Genomic DNA, 20,536 nt, shown 5'->3' on the forward strand with positions numbered 1-20,536 from the left:
GTGATGTTTCCCCATAGTCTGTTTTATTGTGGGTTTTTAAAGCTAGATGCCAGCACAGGCTGGCAGCCAGATCAAGTCTACGCTATTACCATCTAGTTTCCAGGTGTATGTACCAAGACTCCTTACGCAATTCTTGTTTGCACTGGCTGGTCAGCCATGGTTCATTATATGCAGTTATTCTACTCCTGATCAAGGCAAGATCTTGATGCTCCTGTGCCATTCAACCTCTCAGCCTTTCTGTCATCTGTCAAACATCTTTCATACATGCACTCATACTTACAAACTAATAATGTACAATGCAAGTAGCTCAAGCTTGTATAAGCATATTCACTTGTTGCACACTAAATTGTAATAGAAGTTAGTATGGCACAAGCAGTAAGTCAGTCAGCATTGGGTCCTAATACTATTAACCTTTACAAAAGCAGGTTTCTGTTAATTGTCTAGTTCTCAAGGAAGTTTCCAAAACCACCCTCTTGCTCAAGATACAACTCAAACTTCATATGCTTTTCTCAGACCCTACAGCTTGATCTGGTGTGGATGTTATAGACCAGAATGCAGTACTTGTACTGCAGATGCCCTATGTCCACCAGCCCAATGCACGTTGCACTTAACAGTCCCCCAAAGTACTATGCTGTTGCAACACCTCCTAGCAATCCTAGCACTGCCCCAGCAAGGCTCACCTGCATCCTCCACCATGAAGGACAGGCTTTGTCAGGGGAAAGCTTTACTCATACATACAGTTACAGTTAAGAGAGACCTGTCCCAGTGACCATTCCACTGAGTCAGCACAGCATAGCCTGGAGGGAACATAACATTTCCCTCCAGTGTCAGGCTCTGGGGCAGCAGCTCAGTATTAACAGTTCCGCCTTGCACCGTCTGCTTCTGTGCAGTACCAGGCACCTGCTTAATGCAGTCTCCCCTCTCCTCCCAGTCTCTGTTACTCTGGGCTTTTAACAGCCAGATGTCAGCACAGGTTACCAACCAAATCAGTCCACAGTGATACCACTGTACAGCTATCCAGCAGTTTCAGGTGTTGGTCTCCTGTTGCTTGTTGATCCACAGTCCATACTAAGGCCTGTCATACTTGACTGTTCTTGTCAGCATTGCTCTGTCAGCCAAAGCTTACTGCACCAAGTAATTCAAGTTTTGATCAAGACAAGACCTTGATGCTACTGTGACATCAAATTGAATATGGATGATGGTTTCCATTGACACTGTTGATGCCAGTGGCTTGGTTTATCAATTTTTCACAATAGAACAGAACTTCAAAACCAGCAGTAATCTAAACAGTTTTTATTTGGATAAGAATAAAGTTGAACACTAATTTCTATCCAGTTTCAGCCTGTAAAAGAGTTCAACTGAAATAAGGCCCAGTATGAGTTGGTATGCACGTGCAGGTCTGGACATTTCTCACATTTATTCTTCTTTCCCAGAAAGCTTTGGGCTGTGCTCTAGAAGTTAATTGTTGTCTTTTATCTTCAGGCAGTGATTATGTAGTTCATTCTTTCAGGATTTTTCTTCTGTGCTCACATATCCTTACCCTGCAGCCTTAAGTGGTGTTGATGCAAGACAGAAGATAAAAAAAATCCGTTGCTAGTTTTCTGCTTTGCTATTTCAGCCATGCAGAGACACTCATCTAGTGAGTAGAGAATTATTATAGCCCATATTTTGTTCTTCAGAACAATTTTACTATTTCCTTCCACCAAAGAAGAAAAACCCAAACAAAGTCACTGAATACATATACTATGCCTTTGCTGGCAGGAGACATACAGTGTGCAAGCTATATAGCGGACAACTCTAGGCAATGGTAGATGCTCAATAGACCCCAGAGGCGTGCAGGAAGGCAGGATAAAACTGTCTTCAGTATTCTGCATTGAAAGGGTACTCCTTGTGATTTTTGCACCTGGAGGAAATCAAATATGAAAGATTACTCTCAAGGCTGAAATAAATGCTATGTAGAACTGCACTGGGTGTATAGAGGAGTCTTCAAGGGAGGCTCTGAACTGTGTAACTGCAGAATGAATTTAAGAGACCTATTAGTATAGAAATGGCATACATGACCAACAAGTTCAAGTCTTTTCCTGTTATTCAGGCACTGAATAGTGGTCGGACCACGTTACTTTGTAGATAAAGAGTTCGCGCTGCTGACGGAGAAGACAGCAGTTTCTGTGGCCTTTCAGCCAAGACTTGCTTGTCTTGCTAGAGGCTTCCAAGGTGCACATCTGCAAGCAGTCATTCTTCATCCTGCACTTCAGATGGTCATTCCCTCCCCCAACCACCTATGTAAGAGCTGACATCACTTTATAACTCACAGAAAAAAAATACCACAAATTTAAAACTGCCTAATGCTCATTTCTCCAATATGGACATAGCCAAAGTTATCAACTAGAACCCTCCTTTGGAATTCCAGGCACACAGTTTCCTGGATAAAGGATTCACAGTGAACACATAGTATGACTTATACTCATCCTTTAGTCAATCAAGTGAAAATATAACTCCACTAAGATGTTAAATAACAGCTACTTCCTCCCCCAAATGATTTCAGATTTCAAAATATACCCAATTTAAACAGCTATGCCAGTACCTGTGAGATCAGAATAAAGATTATTGAAAATGTAAGACTTTGAAGGAAACAAGCTGTCACTTACGTGATCATTTCACAGATCCTCCAGTTTCTGTTTAAGCTGAGAAGGGTTGCCATCTCCTCTTTAGTCAATTCAAAGTCAAACACCTAAAAGAGAAACAGCTGGAAATCACCTCTTTGAACAAATCAAATCAGAAGCAAGATTCACAAGATTAATAAACAAGTTCACATTAGAAAGGCTGCAGGCTAGAAATGATGGCTTCATGAGACAGGGAAAGGAAAAAGAAGTATCTTTGGATTTTCAAGACTACTGGCAGAGGGAAGAAACAAACAAAAGAGATTGCCAGTTGTAGTTACATGTGCCAGCTGTTCCAAGATGTTTGGTGAGCACCTTAGTGTTGCAGAATGCCTCTATTTGTGGAAGATGCATTTTCTCCAATTCCAAAGAAACATCTGGAAGACTTTCATATTTCAATAAATCCAGCTATGTTACTTCTGAAATCTTCATGTCCCATACCAGGAAAAAACCCTGACTTAACAGTCAGAGGAGCGATGTGGTTTATTGACACCAGGACTCTTCCCCTCACATTGCTTACTCCATATTTTGAGGAACGTTACTGCACTTGGGCTCCAGGCAAGCCCTGCCCACCACTTCATCCACAAGGAGACACTGTATAAGGTGCCTGATACAGTTATCAACATACTGTTTCCAAGAGCTCTGTCTATCTTTTCTCCAGCTGTAGTTTTCATTGTAGCCCTAATTTCCAGACAGAGAGAAAAACCCCAGTCCTCTTGCCTGACAAGGACTTGGGAAGGGTGAGAAAGGATCACTCCTTGCTCTGCAGGGAGAAGGCATGCCATCCTCGAAGGGCAGCACCCAGCTCACTTGTAATCATTCACCTTGGAGTTCTCCACAATGCGCTGTGGTGTGACAGACTTGGGAATCGCAATCACGTTTCTCTGGATCTGGAAGCGAAGGAGAACCTGCAGGAACAGACAACTGAGTCAGAGAGGATGGCTCCTGCTCTGGAGGAAGCAGAGCCTGTTCTAACAGCTGTTTTCCCTAAGCTATACCCATTTCTGCAGAGCTGCATTTCAAATCCTTCCTGTTGCTGTGGCCTAGGTAGCACTTCTGGGAGAGCAAAGAGGGAAGAGCCCACATGGAAGGCCTCCTTTCCCATCCAGTTTGGGACAGTTAATTCCTTTTCTTCCCACCTGGGCTTTTAGCAGTCCATGCAAGGCTTTCATTCTCTGCAGGAGGACTTTAGAGGGGAAGCGACATCTGTGAAGATGGGTCAAGAATCCTTTTCTGGCCAAGGGCCAAAGAAATAGTAGCAGCATATATTGTAGGCCACAGTGTAGGCAACCCACATTGCTTGTTAACACCACAAAAGGGCACCATAGTTCACAGGGAACACTGATAAAGGTTGTACCCTCTCTTCAGACATAGTTTCCTTAATGGCTGTGTTACTGGAAGGAGTACCCACTGTTTGGCACCTACCCACCTGTGCTGGGGTTTTGTTGTGCTTGGCTGCAATCTCTTTGATCTTGGGGTCATCCAGAAGACAAGGCTCCTCTGGCTTAGCCCTACACAGATGAAAAAAAGGAAGAAACAGCAAAGAATCACTCCAGAAAGATTCTACCTAGCATGAGTAATTTAAAAAAAAAAAAAAAAAAAAAAATATATACACCTGCACAATTACTCATTCAATTAGTCTGAATGTTTCAAACTTAAACCACACTAACCCACTTGGAAATTACCTGTCAGGGCGTCCAAGGGGACAGTACGCTGTCACAGTGATCCCTTTGGGATTGGCAATAGTTGATAAGCTTCTCCTGGGTGAGGTATGGATGACACTCAATCTGCCAACACAGGAGCAGAGACAGACAGTTGTAGAACTACTGTAGTGTTCCCATGCTCCAGAGATTTTTTTTTTTTCCCTGAATCCTGATTTCCTACTAACAGGCTGCCTTCATCCTACCCTACATGTGGTCTGTGTGACAATACAAAACTATAATTCTATAGGGCACAACTTTTATGTTGAGTCCTTATGTGCTATTTGGATTTTGTTCTGAGAGGCTTTATAAGAGTCAATGATTACAGTCAGAATGATAGCTCGTGTCTGGATTATTTATCCCTCCAGAGAGAATGCTTCATAGAAAAGCACTCCAGAAAATGCAAAAAGTGGTTCAACAAGGTGAGACAAAAAGGAAGTATTCTGGTCTTTTTTGTATCAAGAAGTACCCACAGAGTGGGATTTAGAGTACATGCTGCATCTACTTTGTTCTCCCTTTTTCTGTCTCCTCATTCAACTGTAATCAGATCTTCATAATCCCTGAAAACTACTCACCTGCAGTCACTTAGCAGTTTACCTGGTTATTTGCAGGCTTGTGCTTCAGTCCCGGCTTGTTCAAGATTCTTTCGGTCTGCTCACGGTTAAAGTTGGAGATTCCAATGGCTTTTACCAGACCAGCATCCACCAGCTCTTCCATGGCCTAACACAAAGTGGAGCAAAGTCAGCATCCAGTGTACAAGACGTGACTTGAATACTTTCTTCCTGATGTGGCTTGTTTCCCTTCATGGGAAGCACAAAACAACTGTTTGGACTTGCTGGGTTTTTGATTCTCAAGGGGAAAAGTGGGTACTGGTAGTATCTATGCCATATCTTCTGCCCAAAATAATTTCTGAGACTGTGAAATTCACCGAGTTACACAAGGAAAAGAAGACTCTAACTCTACTGTTTTCACAGCACTGGAGGGCTATGTCCTAGGAGGATGGCAGGATCATAACCCAAGTGTCTATTTCTGCAAAATCTGTTTGAGCAGTTCAGGAACTGCATGAGAACTGTGGTGAAGAAAAATCATATAGTTACAGTCAAGTAAATAACTTTTTCTAGCCTCAGTCTGGTCTGCAGCTCCACTGAAAGTGACTGTGCAGCTCAGTAACTTGAGATACTAATCCATAGTGAATAGGAATAATAGCATGTCTAAGCATGCACATTTTCAAAAGCTACCACATACTTTTGTAAATTCTTTGCAACTAATTCTGCATATATGCATGAGCTATTCTGTGACTGCTGAAGCTAACACCACTGCTGAGGACAGAAGACATGACCCTTCCCCTGTGGCTGAACTTACCTCCCACGTATGCAGAATATCTGTGTTGCTGGGTATAGACATGCCTTTGTCATCTGTGGGAAACAGCTCCTCTCCTGCCTGTCGGTGACAAAGAAAATGCTTGAAAATCTGTTGAGAAGTTTGCTTAATACCATGAGAGCTCACAACCACAATAGCTTAAACTTCTAGTGCAGGCAAGAACACTAATTCTTGTCTACATTCAGTCATTCCTTCCTGAGGAGTGGGAGCAATTTAAGGCATTTTTGCCAGTGACCATTCCCATAAAGACAGGTTTTTCTGCTGGACCCCTCAAAGTGATGACTCACCCAGACACCTACAGGGACACAAACCGCTCAGAACTATAGCCTCCAGTCTCATACAAGTTCACTTCATGTTTTGTTCTTTTGTGTCTGCTTCAGAAGAACTGTTTTTGTTCTTTTTCCAGGAAGATATAAGGGGACCTTGTTAGGTACTAGGAGCACACAGCTTTGGTCTACACAACATAAGATGTGCTCAAAAGAGGTATTAGTGCAGTGACAGTTCTTCCATGACAAAGCTCAGTGTAAAGCTGCCAATTCTAGGAAATTAGAAGAGCCTTTGCGTACAAGTTATGAAAAGACACCAAGACTGAACTGCATTTAACAGCTCTTTGCTGCTGTAACCATGAGACGGTTTCATTTTCATGGCTTTGTTAACATAAAGCTAAAACAGAGTATGAAATAAAGATGAGCATCTCAAAAGCAACAGGTAGGATGGAAACTGATCATACTGTAGCAGGACACAAAGGCTAAGACTAGAAATAGTCAAACTGAGACATCAACTCCTTCACTAATCTGTGAAAGAGTTTAGGGCCCCAAGAAGTTTCACCTTTTGAATTCCTGTCTCAGTGGAACAATACTAAGGCTCCTGCAGGCAAGGTCAGCTTAATCTGTACTGTATTAAGGACTTGATGATTAAAGAGCGAAATGGAAAACAGAAATATCTTCTCTTGCTTTGTGATTTTGTAACACACAGAGGAAGATTTCTGACAGACAGCAGTTCAGCCCTTCTTCCCGCAAGGGGTAATTTTCAGATGAGCATACACTGATTGTAAGAGAGAGAGCGCAGTCCATCTTATGCTTGCAGCTGGGAGACCTGCCCCTAGTTTTCAGACCATCATTCCCAGGATCAAACGGGTATGCAAGCAACAGTCTCAGGGGCAGAGATCAAGAGCCTGGCTCACATGGCCAGAGTAAAGCTGAGCACCAGAGCAGTGCTGGTACACACAACAGACACATGATTGCCTCTCAGACAGAGCAATTGTTGGGCTGTAAAGCTATATAGCTCCCCAAAAGCCGTAGTCACAAGAAACAAAACCAAGAGCACTGCTGCTACTGTACCTTCAAACCAAAAGGCCAGTGCACAAGGTAGAGATCCAGGTAATCCAGTTTCAGGTCAGCAAGAGTCTTCTGGCACGCTCCCTTCACCAGAGGTTTGTCATGAAACGTGCACCATAGCTACAGAAAAAAAAGAAGGCACACTGTGACCTCCTGGGTTAAAAGCTCTTGGGTGCTCTCCTGCACAGGACAAAAATGCTCCATCTTCTTCGGAAGACGATGTGGAATGAGGCCATCCTAGTGCTCTTCACATGGGGCTTGCTCTGTGATGGGACTGGCCTGTGACAGTGAAGGCACCATGTGCAGGGGCAGCCCAGGTATTTGAGCAGAATCATAACAAAATCCTCTGGTTCCTTTAGTTAAGACATAATTTGTGCTACCCTCTTCTACACAGAGTCTGCCTTTGCAATAGGGGGCTTTTAAATGAAGACATATATCTGTCATTCCTGATATGCATAAAACTCTTGCATTGAATGTAGTAGGCAAAGCCAAGAAAATATAAGACAAGCCACAAAGAAGTAGTTGGCACCAACCTTTACCAAGGTAAGAAGCAACTTCAGAATCCAGCTAAATAGCCTGTTTTTCTTAACAAGCAAGAGAAAGAGAACCCACCAACCACACCTTCCTTGGGACATGTGCTGAGCAGATTACACTGTCCCAAGGTGCCCAGAACCTCATCTTCCTCACACGGCAGAGACACCCCTTCGGCAGGACTGCAAGCCCCGCTGCTGGAACAAGCACCAGCCACTGCCAGGCTCGTCTACTCTGCTGTGCTTTAGCAGTCAGTGCGGTGCCATTACCAAACTCGTTCTGCCTCTGTATCAGTCCTTTACAGCGAGCGATCTCAGACCTCTGCATCTCTGGTTTCTACCTTGCTTAGTGCTACGTGGTCCACTCTACCTTTTTCTGCTTCCCTTCTTCTGCCTCAATGGGTCTGCAGATGGCCTCTCCTCATCCATCCCCCAGCACTTCTGGGTCTCCTCACCAGAGTGCCAGACCACAGCAAGGCTGTGGTGCTCAAGCTTTCTGTAGATTTTGGGGAGGAAATCAGAGTCTTGACTTCCTTCAGTGTTATTGGATTGACTAGGGAAGAAAAGAAAGCTGCCACCAGACAGTTAGAATACGGCTGATTCTTCTCCCTGCTCAAAGAAGTCACTCTTCCCATCCAACAGTTACAATAAGAAAAATTGCTATTAGTGGACAGGAAAGAATCAAACTCTTATCACTGTGCTGATGAAATGTAACAAGAAAGTTGTATCAGGAGTGATCTCATTTACATTATGAGCTTCTCCAATGCTACACCATAAAACTACTTTACTTTCCTACTGTAAAAATATCACAGGTAAAGCTGGTCTGTCTACGATCCAAGACCATCTGATTTTTACCTTACTGACAACGAAGAGGTCCTCTCGTTTCACAATGCCTTCCTTGATTTTCTGCTGGATCCCATCCCCAACTTCTTTCTCATTCTGGTACACGTAGGCACAATCAAAGTGGCGGTACCCAGCATCGATGGCAGCCATCACTGCAGCTGCCACCTTACCTGGGGGGGACTGAAGGGAAAAAGGGTATGATACGTCTTGATTTGGGATTCTCACATGCTGCTCCTTAGGTAGCTAGAAGGCAGATAAACACACACAGGGGCTTTAAGAGGAGCTTTTCCAAAAAGCTTTCTTGGGTCTGTACACTCCTCAGGCAGAGGCAGCTGAGCTTCCAGCCAGCCTCCAGCCGTTCCTCTGCACCCCCACTCCCAGGCAGGGCTCCAGAGCGCCTTTGCAGAGCTGAGGCCCCAACACCAGGACAGCTCTCCAGAGCCGGGCCACGGCCTCCTCGCTTCCCCACGCCGCTCCGAGGAGGAGAAGCCCTCCAGCCAGCGGCGCTCGGCCCAGCAGAGGGGCCTCGGCCCAGGCCCCGGCGACCCGCGCCCCCGGGCAGAGCCCCACGGCGGCGCAGGAGCTCGCCCAGGCCGCTGCCAGGGGCCGGCGGGCAGGGAGGGACCCTCGGTGCCGAGCGCCGCAGCGGCGCGGCCCTACCCAGCGCGGGACCCCGCCCGGGGCGTCGGTGGCACCGGCAGCGCGGCGCCCGCTCTGGGAGCGAGGGGCCACGGTATGGCGGCGGCCCCGGGCCCCGCCGCAGGACGGCTCGCCGCCGTTACCTTCCATGTGCCCAGCCCCAGGAGGGGCACCTTGGCCGCGGCGCCCAGCCGCGCGTAGGTCGCCATGGCCCCACTCGGGAACGCGCCGCCCGCCGGAACAGCGGCCGAGCCCGCCCCGGGGCTGCCGGTACCGCCCTTCCCAGGGGTGGCGTCCCCCGCCCGCCCCGGCGGCTGGTAGCGCTCGGCCCTCCCCTCCGCAGTAGCCAATCGCCGCTCAAGTCCTGCCCCGATGGCAGCGCAGCCCAATCAGCAGCGAAGCGGGACAACCAATGGGGATCCCGGCCCGCTGCTATGGTAAGGTACGGGGGGAACTACCTGCGCGTGGGGGGGTGTCTGGGGGTGCTCCGCAGCGCCCCTAGGCCGCCCCCAGCGCCCCCTCCCTCCCTCCCGCCCGCCTGGGGCCGGTTAGGCGTTTCTCCGCGAGTGGCGTTTCCCACCGGAGCCGACGGCCCCGTCAGGCGGGCCCGGCAGCTGAGGCCCGGCGCCGGGCAGGCGGCCGCGGCCGGAGGAGCCGCCCGCCGGGGGCCCGCGGCAGAGCCGTGCCGTAACGGCCGTGCCGGGGCCCAGCGGGCCTCACACCGACCCCTCCAGGGCAGGGCAGGGCAGCCCCGGCTCGGGAGGCCCTTCTGCTAAGGCTCGGCTCGTGTGGGCTCTTGTGACAGCTGAAGTCAGTCAAAAATCGCGGAGGTGATCTCCCCCGTGGGGTGCGCCCTGCGGCCCCCTCCTGCCGGTGAAGTTCCTTATCAAAGGATGAGGGCGGAGGGCGGCTGTGCTCCCATCCAGCTTGTGAGTGTGCAGGGTTCAGCTCCTGCAGCACCCTGTCCCTGTGCCGTGGGTTGTTCACGCATATCTCGCTTGTGATACACGCTGGGGTGTTGCAACACGCTGCTGCGGTTCACCCCATCGGTTACCGGACGGAGAGCCTGTTTCGTTCACTGGCACTTTGCCCCTCGGTTTGTCATCGGTAGAGGCAGGATGTGTCCCAAAATGAGTCAATAAACAGGAGTCCTGGCGCGGGGCACGAGACAGAGGCCTCTTGCTCTCAGCGCGCGGAGCTGCTCCCTCGCCGCTGGCTGTGTGGTTGCGGGCTGCCAGCCGTGGGCCGAGGAAGGGCTGAGCCCTTTTGGCTGGAGCAGCGTGTCCCCACGGCAGCGATGGTGGCCTGGGCTGGTGCCAGGAGCCTTGTCGCCCTGCGTGCTGGTGATGTGAGATGGCTAGAGAAACCTCCGTGTGGCTGGCTTGTGAGAGTGGGGAGCACCCCGTTCCCCTCTCTAGATGGGATGAATGCAGCTTTCACTTTGGGGTAACTGAGCTTATGAGTAATTTTGAAAATAATGAGTTTAAGCCACTTCATTTTAAAAGTTGCGCGGAAGTATTTTTTAGTATGTTTTCGAAGCTGCAGAAGAGTAGTGAGTTTTCAGTGAATGTCACAATGATCACATTGTCCCTCTGTCTTTAGGGAGATGCAGACCATATTTCAGAATGAAATATACAAGTGTAGAAATAAATGGTAGGTGACCTTTAATTTCTCATTAGAAACTGACTTTGAAGTTTTGGAGAGGCAAAATACACTGTACTGATGAGGTAGTCACAGTGCAGTGAAAAAAACCTGATTTATCAGCAGGATCCTATAAGTACTCCATAATGGTATGTCAGGGCTGCTTGGGAGGCTTTGCAGTTTGCTCATACTCAGAGAATTGATTCAGGTACAAGCATAAGTTCAGAGTATGTATAATGGTGCATTTTTCTCTGGGTGCCTCTCTCACAGCTGATGCCCAGGCTCCTTTTGCTTCATTTAACTGAAGGCAGACAAGATAATTAGTTTTTCTCTTTAATCTTCCCCCTGTTTTGTGTCAGTGCCATCAGCTGTCCTCAGCAGGATGTGGTGTTTCAGTTGAATCACATAACAGTTATACAACTCAGGGCTTATCTTTCATCCTTTTTGGGGATTCCTTCGCCATAGATCTGCTCTGAGTCTGCTCAGCTTCTTGGGCACTGGTTCGTTGTTCAGAGAAGTCAGTGAAAAATGCAAAATGACACATTTTGCTTTGGCTGTGATGCACTTTCTCAAGAGAGCCTAGAGACCAGATGAAGTGCCAGTTTGCTCCTGCTCTCCTTTGTATTCCCAAGGCACTCAAGCTTGTGGTGCTATGCTGGTGATTTATTAGTGTCAGCAGTGTCACATTCAGAAACGAAGGGTGAGTGGGTTTCAAGTCTTGGTGTAGGAGCTGCCAGATTTTGTACTGAAGCAGCACCAAGGTGAACTGGTGCCATCAGAGAGTTGCGCTCTGCAAATCTGTGAAAGCTTGCAAAGCCTGGCTGTTTGGCCAGTAAGGTGGGATCTCCTATAAGAAAGGGCAGAAAATCCTGCAGCGTATGTTCTCATTCTTCTGAGCCTGTCTTTTTGGGGAGAGGTTTCAAAGCCTTGCGTTCCTGCAGCAAGGAGCTGGGTAGAGCGTGTGATGACAGATAATGAGATTTGGAGAGCACGGCTGAGAAATGCAATTTGTCCTTCCTCTTGTTTTCTTCTGAGATTTTTGTGTTGCTTCCTCTGTGGCCTGTCCGTGTTCTCCTGTGAAGGTTGGTGCTTGGTTTTCCCTAATGGTTTCTTGAATGAGAGTTGTCTTGGTCTTTTAATAGAGGATTTTGGGCAGAAGGTTTGTGTTTTGCTTTGCTGTTTGCGCCTGCTGGTGTAAGACTTTCCTCAGATCATGCCAAGACACAGGAGCAGTCAGTTGTTTCTCTGTCCTGAAGGTGTAGCTGGCATTGTCAGATGATGGTGGGGCCTTTGGGAAAGAAGTATATTGAAATAGGATGTTTATCTTGCTAAATGTTGTACACTGATTTAACTTCCAGATGCTTGTTAAGGCAGGAATGCAGACAGGAGGATAGAGGTTTAATCCAGTTCTAAGACCTTGGCCTCTTTCTTGCATTGAGTTCAGATCGAGCCAGGAGCATCCTCTGAGGTCCCACCACTAACTCTGTGTCTTCTCAAGGGTTTTTTTTTAAGACTTCAGTCTTTGATAATTATGATATTTGGCTATTAATCTGGTGAGCTGGCAAAACTGTGTACTTAAAATAAAACTCTAGAAACGAAACTATGAGCATATACTCTCACTCTCTGTGACAGATCCAGGTTAATTTGCCCACCCTAAGCAGGCAGCTCCTGTCTGCGCATCCCTGACATATAGGCCTGATTCAGCAAGTTGATGTGGCTAAACCCCTCTGATGTCTTCTTTCTTTCAGTAAGTTGTTGTGTGTGCCCTGGGATGAGAGGAGACCCTTCAAGTGGGAGCAGGAGAGCCCTTCGGCGTGGGTGGGATGGGGCAGTAAGTGCTGCCGTTAGCCAAGGAGTGTCTGGATGAATTTGTGTGACTGTGCCCACAATGGTGGCTCTGCTGTGAGTTAGAGCAAGTGTTTGAGCAGGAGCTTTCCAAAGGAAAGAGGGTGGTTGTGAAGGGTGGTAGGACTTCCCTACATCTTTGGCTCCCACACCATATTAAATAGTGTACCCTTACTGGGTTCAATAACTCGGTGTATTTTTTTTGCAGGACGGATGTCTTACTTCTGCCTGGAGATTGCTGAGGGCTTTGTGGGCTGCTTCCTTCAGGAAGCTGAGAAACACATGGTCTTGGATTATCTTTGTGAATTGAAAGTGGAAATTTTGGGGGGAATATCCTAAGTGCCGGCAATTTGGGCACAGCACCGAGGGGCTGAGCCTCCCCTGTGCAGGGGCAGACACCTAGGTTGTGCGGCAGCTAAAATGCACTCCAAGCACTGCTGGGGGCTGGGGGCTGGTGGGGAGGGGGCAAGGTGGGTCTCCTCTGAGAGCTGGCTGCCCTCTGGTCCCTGCAGGAGAAAGTGCCAAGTGGCTTTGCTGTCCCAGGGAGGATTCGTGTCCCCAAGGTGCAGGTGACTGCGGGCGACCTTTCTGTGCGTCTCTGGGTTAGGAGGGTTTTGGGTTTTTCCTACACTAGATGGAAGACTTTCAGCCAATTATGTTTTTGCATTTTAAAGTCAATTTTACTTAAAATATGGGACACTTCTGATGAAATTGTGGATGCATGGGGTTTGTCAACATCTGGTTTCTGCTGATGCAAGACTGAAGGCAATCACTGAATAGTGGTACAAACTCTCTCCCCATTTTCTGCTTAGCAGCTCTGCTTAGGCTCTTCAATAGTAATCCTCTCTTCTAATAAGCAGAAAATTATTACACCCCACATTTTGATCTGTAGAAAATACTTTTTCCTTCTTCCAAAAAAAGAACTCAAACAAATTTCATGGGATAAACATCTCATGTCTTCACTAGCAGCAGCAAGGCAGATGCAGTAAGAAAGCTAGATAAATAGACAGCTCAAAGTTAGAGCAGAGGCACGTGAGACACCAGAGGTCTAGTGAAGGCCATGTTACAAGCATCTTCAGTATTCTGCATGGAAAGGGCACTCCTTGTGAGTTTTGGACCTGAAAGAAATCAAAGAGAGAATGTTATTTTCATGGGTGACCTAAAAGTTACATAGAGGTGCATTGGGTGCATGGAGGAGCCACCAAGGGAAGATCTGCATCATGTAATTACAGGGAGAATATGTGGAGATATGTGTCCTCATTTCTCTAATACAGATAAAGATGAAATGACCATCCAGAACTTATTTTTTTGTAATTCAAGTTACAGAGAATTTCCTGGAAACTGAATTCAAAATGAGAGTGTAGTTTGTTTTCTTTCTTTGTTTTGTTTTGTTTTGTTTGTTTTTAAAATGAAACTATTAAGACCTCTCCTGAAAAAGTATTTTTGGGACAAAGCAGTTGGAATTTGAGTCGGTATGATTTTTAAATAAACTGAATTTCATGCTATGTAGTAACTGTGACACAAAATTCCCTGTAAAGCATATTCAAAATCTTAGAGTTGGAAGGAAACAAGCAGTGTCACTTACATGCTCATTGCACAGATCCTCCAGTTTCTGTTAAAGCTGAGAATGCATGCCATCTCCTTTTTAGTCAATTCAAAGTCAAACACCTAGCAAGAGAAAGACAAGATTAGAGACCAGCTCCACACTGGAGGGTCTATTTTCAGTCATGGACCACTGAATTAACAAGTAGAGGAACAACTTGTTTTATGGACACAAGAACTATTTTATGAACATTGCTTATTCTATATAAGACTTTTCTGGCCTGTTACTGTGTGTGGGCTCCAAGCAAGCTATGCTTGCTGATTCATCCACAAGCCACAGAACAGGAAATACCATCTAAGACCCGTTCACCTGTCCTCTCCAAAAGCTGGCCTGGCTTAACACTCAGTAGTAGGTAAGCATAAAGAAAGAAAAAGCCCAGTCCTTTTGTCTGAGGAGGACTTGGGAAGGGTGAGAAAGGATCACTGCTTGCTCTGCAGGGAGAAGCTATGCCGTCCCTGAAGGGCAGCACCCAGGTCACTCATAATCACTCACCTTGAGGTTCTCCACAATGCGCTGTGGTGTGACAGACTTGGGAATCGCAATCACATTTCTCTGGATCTGGAAGCGAAGGAGAACCTGCAGGAACAGACAACTGAATTAGAGAGAGGATGGCTCCTGCTCTGGAGGAAGCAGACAGAGCCTGTTCCAACAGCTGTTTGCCATCAAGTGTATATTTCAGTAGAAATAAACCCTTTCTGTGGAGCTACAATTCAAATAATTCCTGTCCCTCTGGCCTAGGTGGCGCTTCCAGGAGAGCAAAGAGAGAAGTGGTGGAGGCCCACATGGAAGGCCTCCTTTCCCATTAAGTTTTGGGAGAGTCAACTCCTTTTCTTCCCACCCAGACTTCTAGCAGTCCATGCAAGGCTTTCATTCTCTGCAGGAGGACTTGAGAGGGGAACTGACATGTGAAGATGGGTCAAGAATCTTTTTGAGGGCCAAAGAGATAATAGTAGCATGTCTTGCAGGCCATATAATAAAAAATCTGCATTGTTAGGGAAAAATCAAAGGAGTGCAGAATTCATGAGGAATGGATGGAGGTTCTACCCACTCCGCAGCTCTATTTTCCTTAATGGCTGTGTTACAGGAAGGAGTACCCACTGTACTGCACTTACGTACCTGTGCTGGTGTTTTGTTGTGCTTGGCTGCAATCTCTTTGATCCTGGGGTCATCCAGAAGGGAAGGATCCTCTGGCTTAGCCCTACACAGAGAAATCGGTGGCAAGAAACCTCCATAGAAAAATCCAGCCTAGCAACAGAGATCTGTATCTAGATGAATGATTAATAGTGCACTTGTAGTCTCAATGTTATAAGCATAATCCATGCCAGCTCCCTGGCAAAGCACAAAGCAATCTTACCATGGTCTGTCAGGAGAGCCAAGGGGACAGTATGCTGTCACAGCAATACCTTTGGATTGACAGTACTTGATCAGCTTCTCCTGGGTGAGGTATGGATGACATTCAATCTGCCAACACAAAGGCACAGAGGCTGATAGCAGCAGAACTGTTGTAATATTGTTGTGCCCCATGGATTATCTCCTAATCCAATTAGAGGCTGCCTTTTCCCCTAATTTGCTAGTGGCTTGCATGATAATATGCATCCTTAGTACTGAAGACACCTATTTTTATACAAAGTGCTTATACAGTTTTTGCTGGGGGGGGTTTCACAAAGCTCATCTCCAGGTTCTTTATTCTTCCAGAAAGAGTGTTTCCAGGGAAATACTCCAACATTCGTAAACAGTGGTTCAGCAAGGCGAGACAACCAAGGAAGTATCCAAGTGCCTTGTGCACTCAGAAATATCCACAGAGCAGGATTTAGAGTACATGCTGTTGTCTGCTTTATTCTCCCTTTTTCCATCTCCTCATTCAACAGTAATCAGATCTTTATAATCCCTGAAAACTATTCACCTGCAGTCACTTGGCAGTTTACCTGGTTATTTGCAGGCTCGTACTTCAGTCCTGGCTTGTTCAAGATTCTTTCAATCTGCTCATGGTTAAAGTTGGAGATTCCAATGGCTTTTACCAGACCAGCATCCACCAGCTCTTCCATGGCCTAACACAAAGAGGAGCAAAATCATCATCTGGTATGCAAGACAGGTCATGAAGAAGATGTTCTTCCTGATGTGGCTTGTTTCCTGTCATGAGTAGCACAAAATAACTACTTAGAGTTGCAAAGTTCTCTGAGGGAAGAGCAGGTACTGGTACGTTAGTGCTGTCTCACACAAGCCCAAATTCTCATTCCCTCAGTTTGTGGAAATTCACACCAAGTTGCATAAGGAAAAGAACAACGACACTCAATAATCCACTATTGTGTAAGAACTGGAGGGCTGTGCCCCACACCGTAGGCAAGATCTCAACCTAAAAATGTCTTTATTTCTGTAAAATTTATTTGAGCAATTCAAGAAGGGTGCAAGAACTGTGGTGAAGACAATTGTGCAGTTGTTATGGTTGAGCAACGAACTTTTTCTAACCTCAGCCTGGTCTGCAGCTCCACTGAAAGTGATTGTGCAGGTCACTGTGGGTCAGGCAGTCAAATAAGGCACTTGGGGGAATGGGAACAACTAGGTAATGACTAAGCATAGACATTATGAAAAGCTACTTTGTACTGCCTTATGTTCCTTCCAGCTATTTTTGCATGCATGAGGCAACAGTTCTGTGACTGCTGAAGGTAATGAAAACATGGAAGAGACTAATGAGGACAGAGGACATGTCTCTTCTGCTGTGGCTGAACTTACCTCCCATGTCTGTAGAATATCAGTGTTGCTAGGTATAGACATCCCTTTGTCATCTTTGGGAAACAGCTCATCTCCTGCCTGTCAGTGGGAGAGAAAATGCTTGAAATAATCTCTGTTGGGATGCTAGCTATGTAAAAGGACCAAACAGGAATGTAAGGAGCTAAAGCTAATAGTGCGTGAAGAAAACTGAAGTAATTCTCTTAGTAACTAAATTAAATCTTCAGTCATTTCTTAGTTCATGCAAGGTCACGGCATTTTTGCCACCTACTATCCCAACAAAGACAGGTGTTTCTGCTGGACGCATTGAAGTGATGATCTACAAAATGCATGCAGCAAAGCAAGGTACTCATAGAACAATATCGTGGAGTCTTACATGGGGTCACTTCATGTATTGTTCTGTTATGCATGTTTAGGAATAATAGCTTCTTTAGTTGTTTTTAAAAAGTTATTTGGAGGATTGACTTTGGTCCTGTGAACATACACATTTATACTGGAGTATACTTGCTGAAAAAGGTACTGCTAACAGATTTCCCATGGGGAAGCTCACTGTTTAAGTTGCTGTATTAGGAAAATTAGAACAGCCTGTAACTAGACAGTATGGCCAAAGTGTTTTGAATGATTGGAATTTTCTAGATGCCACAATATTATGCAGTTTCACTTGGCAGCTTTGTCCACATAAAGCTAACTAAAACAATATTGAGAGAATGAAATGAAGCTGAGCTCAAAAGTATTAGGTAGAATAGAGATTTTGATCTGGGTGTAGCAGAAGGGAAAGGCTAAGGGTATGTGTGTATATATATATATGCACAAACTGACATAGATCATTTGAAGTACACATAGTCTGTGAAAGTTCGGTATCGAAAAGCCTCCTCTTTTGAAATCCAAGGTCTGTGAAACAACACTAAGGCTCCTACAGGCAAGGTCAGCTCAGTCTGGACTGTATTAAGTACTTGGTGATGTAGAGAGAAATGGAAAGCAGAAGCATTTTCTTTCACTCTGCGATTCTGTAACATGCAGAGGAAAGAATTTCTGTCAGGCAGCAAAGGACAGCCCTCCTTCCTGCAAGAGTAATTTTCAGATGAGCATGCTTTGGATTTGTAAAAGAAAGGGAAAGTGGCATAGCTTATGCTTGGAGCTGGGAGGCCTGACCTTAGTGCTAGGTCTGCCTCTTCAACTTTCCAAAGGGCAGAGGATGCTGTGCAAGCAGTGGTCTCAGGGGCAGAGATCAAGAGCCTGGCTCACGAGGCTAGGGTAAAGCTGAATGAGCAGCACCGGACCAGTGCTGGTGCACACAACAGACTTATGGTTTTTCAGGACTGCTGCAGCAGTAGTGCTACAAGCATTATGGACAGTTTTGAGGAAGTCTCCCAGGAGGGAAAGCCAAGGGCATTGCTGTTACTGTACCTTGAACCCAAGAGGCCAGTGCATGAGGTAGAGATCCAGGTAATCCAGTTTCAGGGCAGCAAGAGTCTTCTGGCAGGCTCCCTTCACCAGAGGCTTTTCATAAAATGTGCACCACGGCTAGAGACAAAAAGCCAAGGCACGCCGTGACCTCCTGGGTTAAAGCGCTCTGGTGCTCTCCTGCACAGGACAGAAATGCTCCATCTCCTTCGGAAGATGATGTGGAATGAGGCCATCCTAGTGCTCTTCAGATGGGGCTTGCTCTGTGATGGGACTGGCCCGTGACACTGAAGGCAGTATGTGCAGTGGCAGTATACATGATCAGACCCATCTGTAGAAAAAACTCCTATTGCAAGGTCAGATTTGTGTGGAAGAAGATGGCTTAGCTCAAGAAAGCTTTCTTTCAGATTTGACCATTTGTACATTTCCTGTAAAAAATTTAGCAGGCAAAGCCAAGAAAATATAAGACAAGCCACAAAGAAGTAGTTGGCACCAACCTTTACCAAGGTAAGAAGCAACTTCAGAATCCAGCTAAATAGCCTGTTTTTCTTAACAAGCAAGAGAAAGAGAACCCACCAACCACACCTTCCTTGGGACATGTGCTGAGCAGATTACACTGTCCCAAGGTGCCCAGAACCTCATCTTCCTCACACGGCAGAGACACCCCTTCGGCAGGACTGCAAGCCCCGCTGCTGGAACAAGCACCAGCCACTGCCAGGCTCGTCTACTCTGCTGTGCTTTAGCAGTCAGTGCGGTGCCATTACCAAACTCGTTCTGCCTCTGTATCAGTCCTTTACAGCGAGCGATCTCAGACCTCTGCATCTCTGGTTTCTACCTTGCTTAGTGCTACGTGGTCCACTCTACCTTTTTCTGCTTCCCTTCTTCTGCCTCAATGGGTCTGCAGATGGCCTCTCCTCATCCATCCCCCAGCACTTCTGGGTCTCCTCACCAGAGTGCCAGACCACAGCAGGGTGCCAACACAGTGGATCCTTCCTCACTGTCCATACAGAATGGGGTGAAGCAGTAAGCTTGTATCAGGAGTGACTTGAATGATGCTATGAATTGCTTTATCCTGTAGCATAAAGTTTGTTTCCAGTACTTACGCATCCTACTGTGAAAATACTATAGGCAAAGCATTCCCCCACCCCTGGTCCAGGGTGGAAGATCATCAGATCCTTACCTTACTGACAATGAAGGGGTCTTCTCATTTCACAACACCTTTCTTGATTTTCTGGTGGATCCCTTCCCCAACTTCTTTCTCATTCTGGTACACGTAGGCACAATCAAAGTGGCGGTACCCAGCATCGATGGCAGCCATCACTGCAGCTGTTACTTTCCCAGCTGGAGACTAAAAATAATGCATAAATCTTATGAATCTCAAATCAGTATATGTTAAATACCTGTATCCTAGCAAAATAAAAATAGGAAAACCACCTTACTGAAAGCAATACCCCCCTGCCCCAGGTTTTGGTTTTTTTTTTTTCTTTGCAAGGGCAGTATTTCTTGCAGTTCTAAACATGGGGCTTGAAGCCAGTCTCCAGCCGTTTATCCGTAGCCCCACTCCAACGGAGGTTCAGCCCAACAGCCAGGTAGAGCAGAGCCCCCACCACCAGGGCAGTTCTCCAGAGCTGGACCCGGGGAACCAGGTTTTGTGCCAGGCAGCTCTGCAATACTGGTGCTTTTCTCTGAAGCTGTTACCTGCCAGGTGCCCAGCCCCACGAGGGGCATCTTGGCTGTGGTGCTCAGCTGCACGTAGGTCGCCATGGCCCTGCACGCCGTCTGGGAAGCCCCCGTGCAGCCGCCTCTTGCCAAGCTGGTTAATAGTGACTGGTCGCTGGCCGGGGCATGGGAAGATGGCGGCGCGGCACCAGTGCTCTGGGTCCTCCCATATCCGGCAAACAAGGCTGCGGCTTTGTCTCTGTAGACTCAACTCACACAGGTTAATGTGAAAGCTGAAATCAATTAAAAATCACGGAGGTGATGACCCCCCTGGAACGTGCAGTGGTGCGCCCTGCGGCCCCCTCCTGCCGGTGAAGTTCCTTATCAAAGGATGAGGGCGGAGGGCGGCTGTGCTCCCATCCAGCTTGTGAGTGTGCAGGGTTCAGCTCCTGCAGCACCCTGTCCCTGTGCCGTGGGTTGTTCACGCATATTTCGCTTGTGATACACGCTGGGGTGTTGCAACACGCTGCTGCGGTTCACCCCATCGGTTACCGGACGGAGAGCCTGT

General features: G+C 46.8%; 3 protein-coding genes across 3 annotated transcripts in view; 1 reads left to right on the forward strand and 2 right to left on the reverse strand.

The window, feature by feature from the left end:
* Positions 1-1,278: 1,278 nt before the first annotated feature.
* LOC115352327 (aldo-keto reductase family 1 member B1-like) lies at positions 1,279-9,400 on the reverse strand. The gene is given in 11 exon segments (XM_030040341.2): positions 1,279-1,903; positions 2,649-2,731; positions 3,485-3,568; positions 4,090-4,171; positions 4,346-4,392; positions 4,394-4,447; positions 4,958-5,080; positions 5,723-5,800; positions 7,081-7,197; positions 8,463-8,630; positions 9,233-9,400. Coding segments are annotated over 11 exon segments (945 nt in total). The 5' UTR covers positions 9,299-9,400; the 3' UTR covers positions 1,279-1,860.
* Positions 9,401-9,446: 46 nt separating this feature from the next.
* The window catches only part of BPGM (bisphosphoglycerate mutase), a 39,000-nt gene continuing 27,910 nt past the window's right edge, over positions 9,447-20,536 (forward strand). The window contains exon 1 of the mRNA XM_030040344.2: positions 9,447-9,526. The gene's annotated coding sequence lies outside the window, so the exon portion shown is untranslated. The remainder of the gene's footprint in view (positions 9,527-20,536) is intronic.
* LOC115352329 (aldo-keto reductase family 1 member B1-like) lies at positions 12,865-20,445 on the reverse strand. The gene is given in 10 exon segments (XM_041129619.1): positions 12,865-13,693; positions 14,161-14,243; positions 14,671-14,754; positions 15,295-15,376; positions 15,533-15,639; positions 16,104-16,226; positions 16,909-16,986; positions 18,313-18,429; positions 19,490-19,657; positions 20,008-20,445. Coding segments are annotated over 10 exon segments (951 nt in total). The 5' UTR covers positions 20,074-20,445; the 3' UTR covers positions 12,865-13,650.

Source organism: Aquila chrysaetos, chromosome 17, assembly GCF_900496995.4.
Source record: "Aquila chrysaetos chrysaetos chromosome 17, bAquChr1.4, whole genome shotgun sequence".
Classification (NCBI taxonomy): Eukaryota; Metazoa; Chordata; class Aves; order Accipitriformes; family Accipitridae; genus Aquila; species Aquila chrysaetos.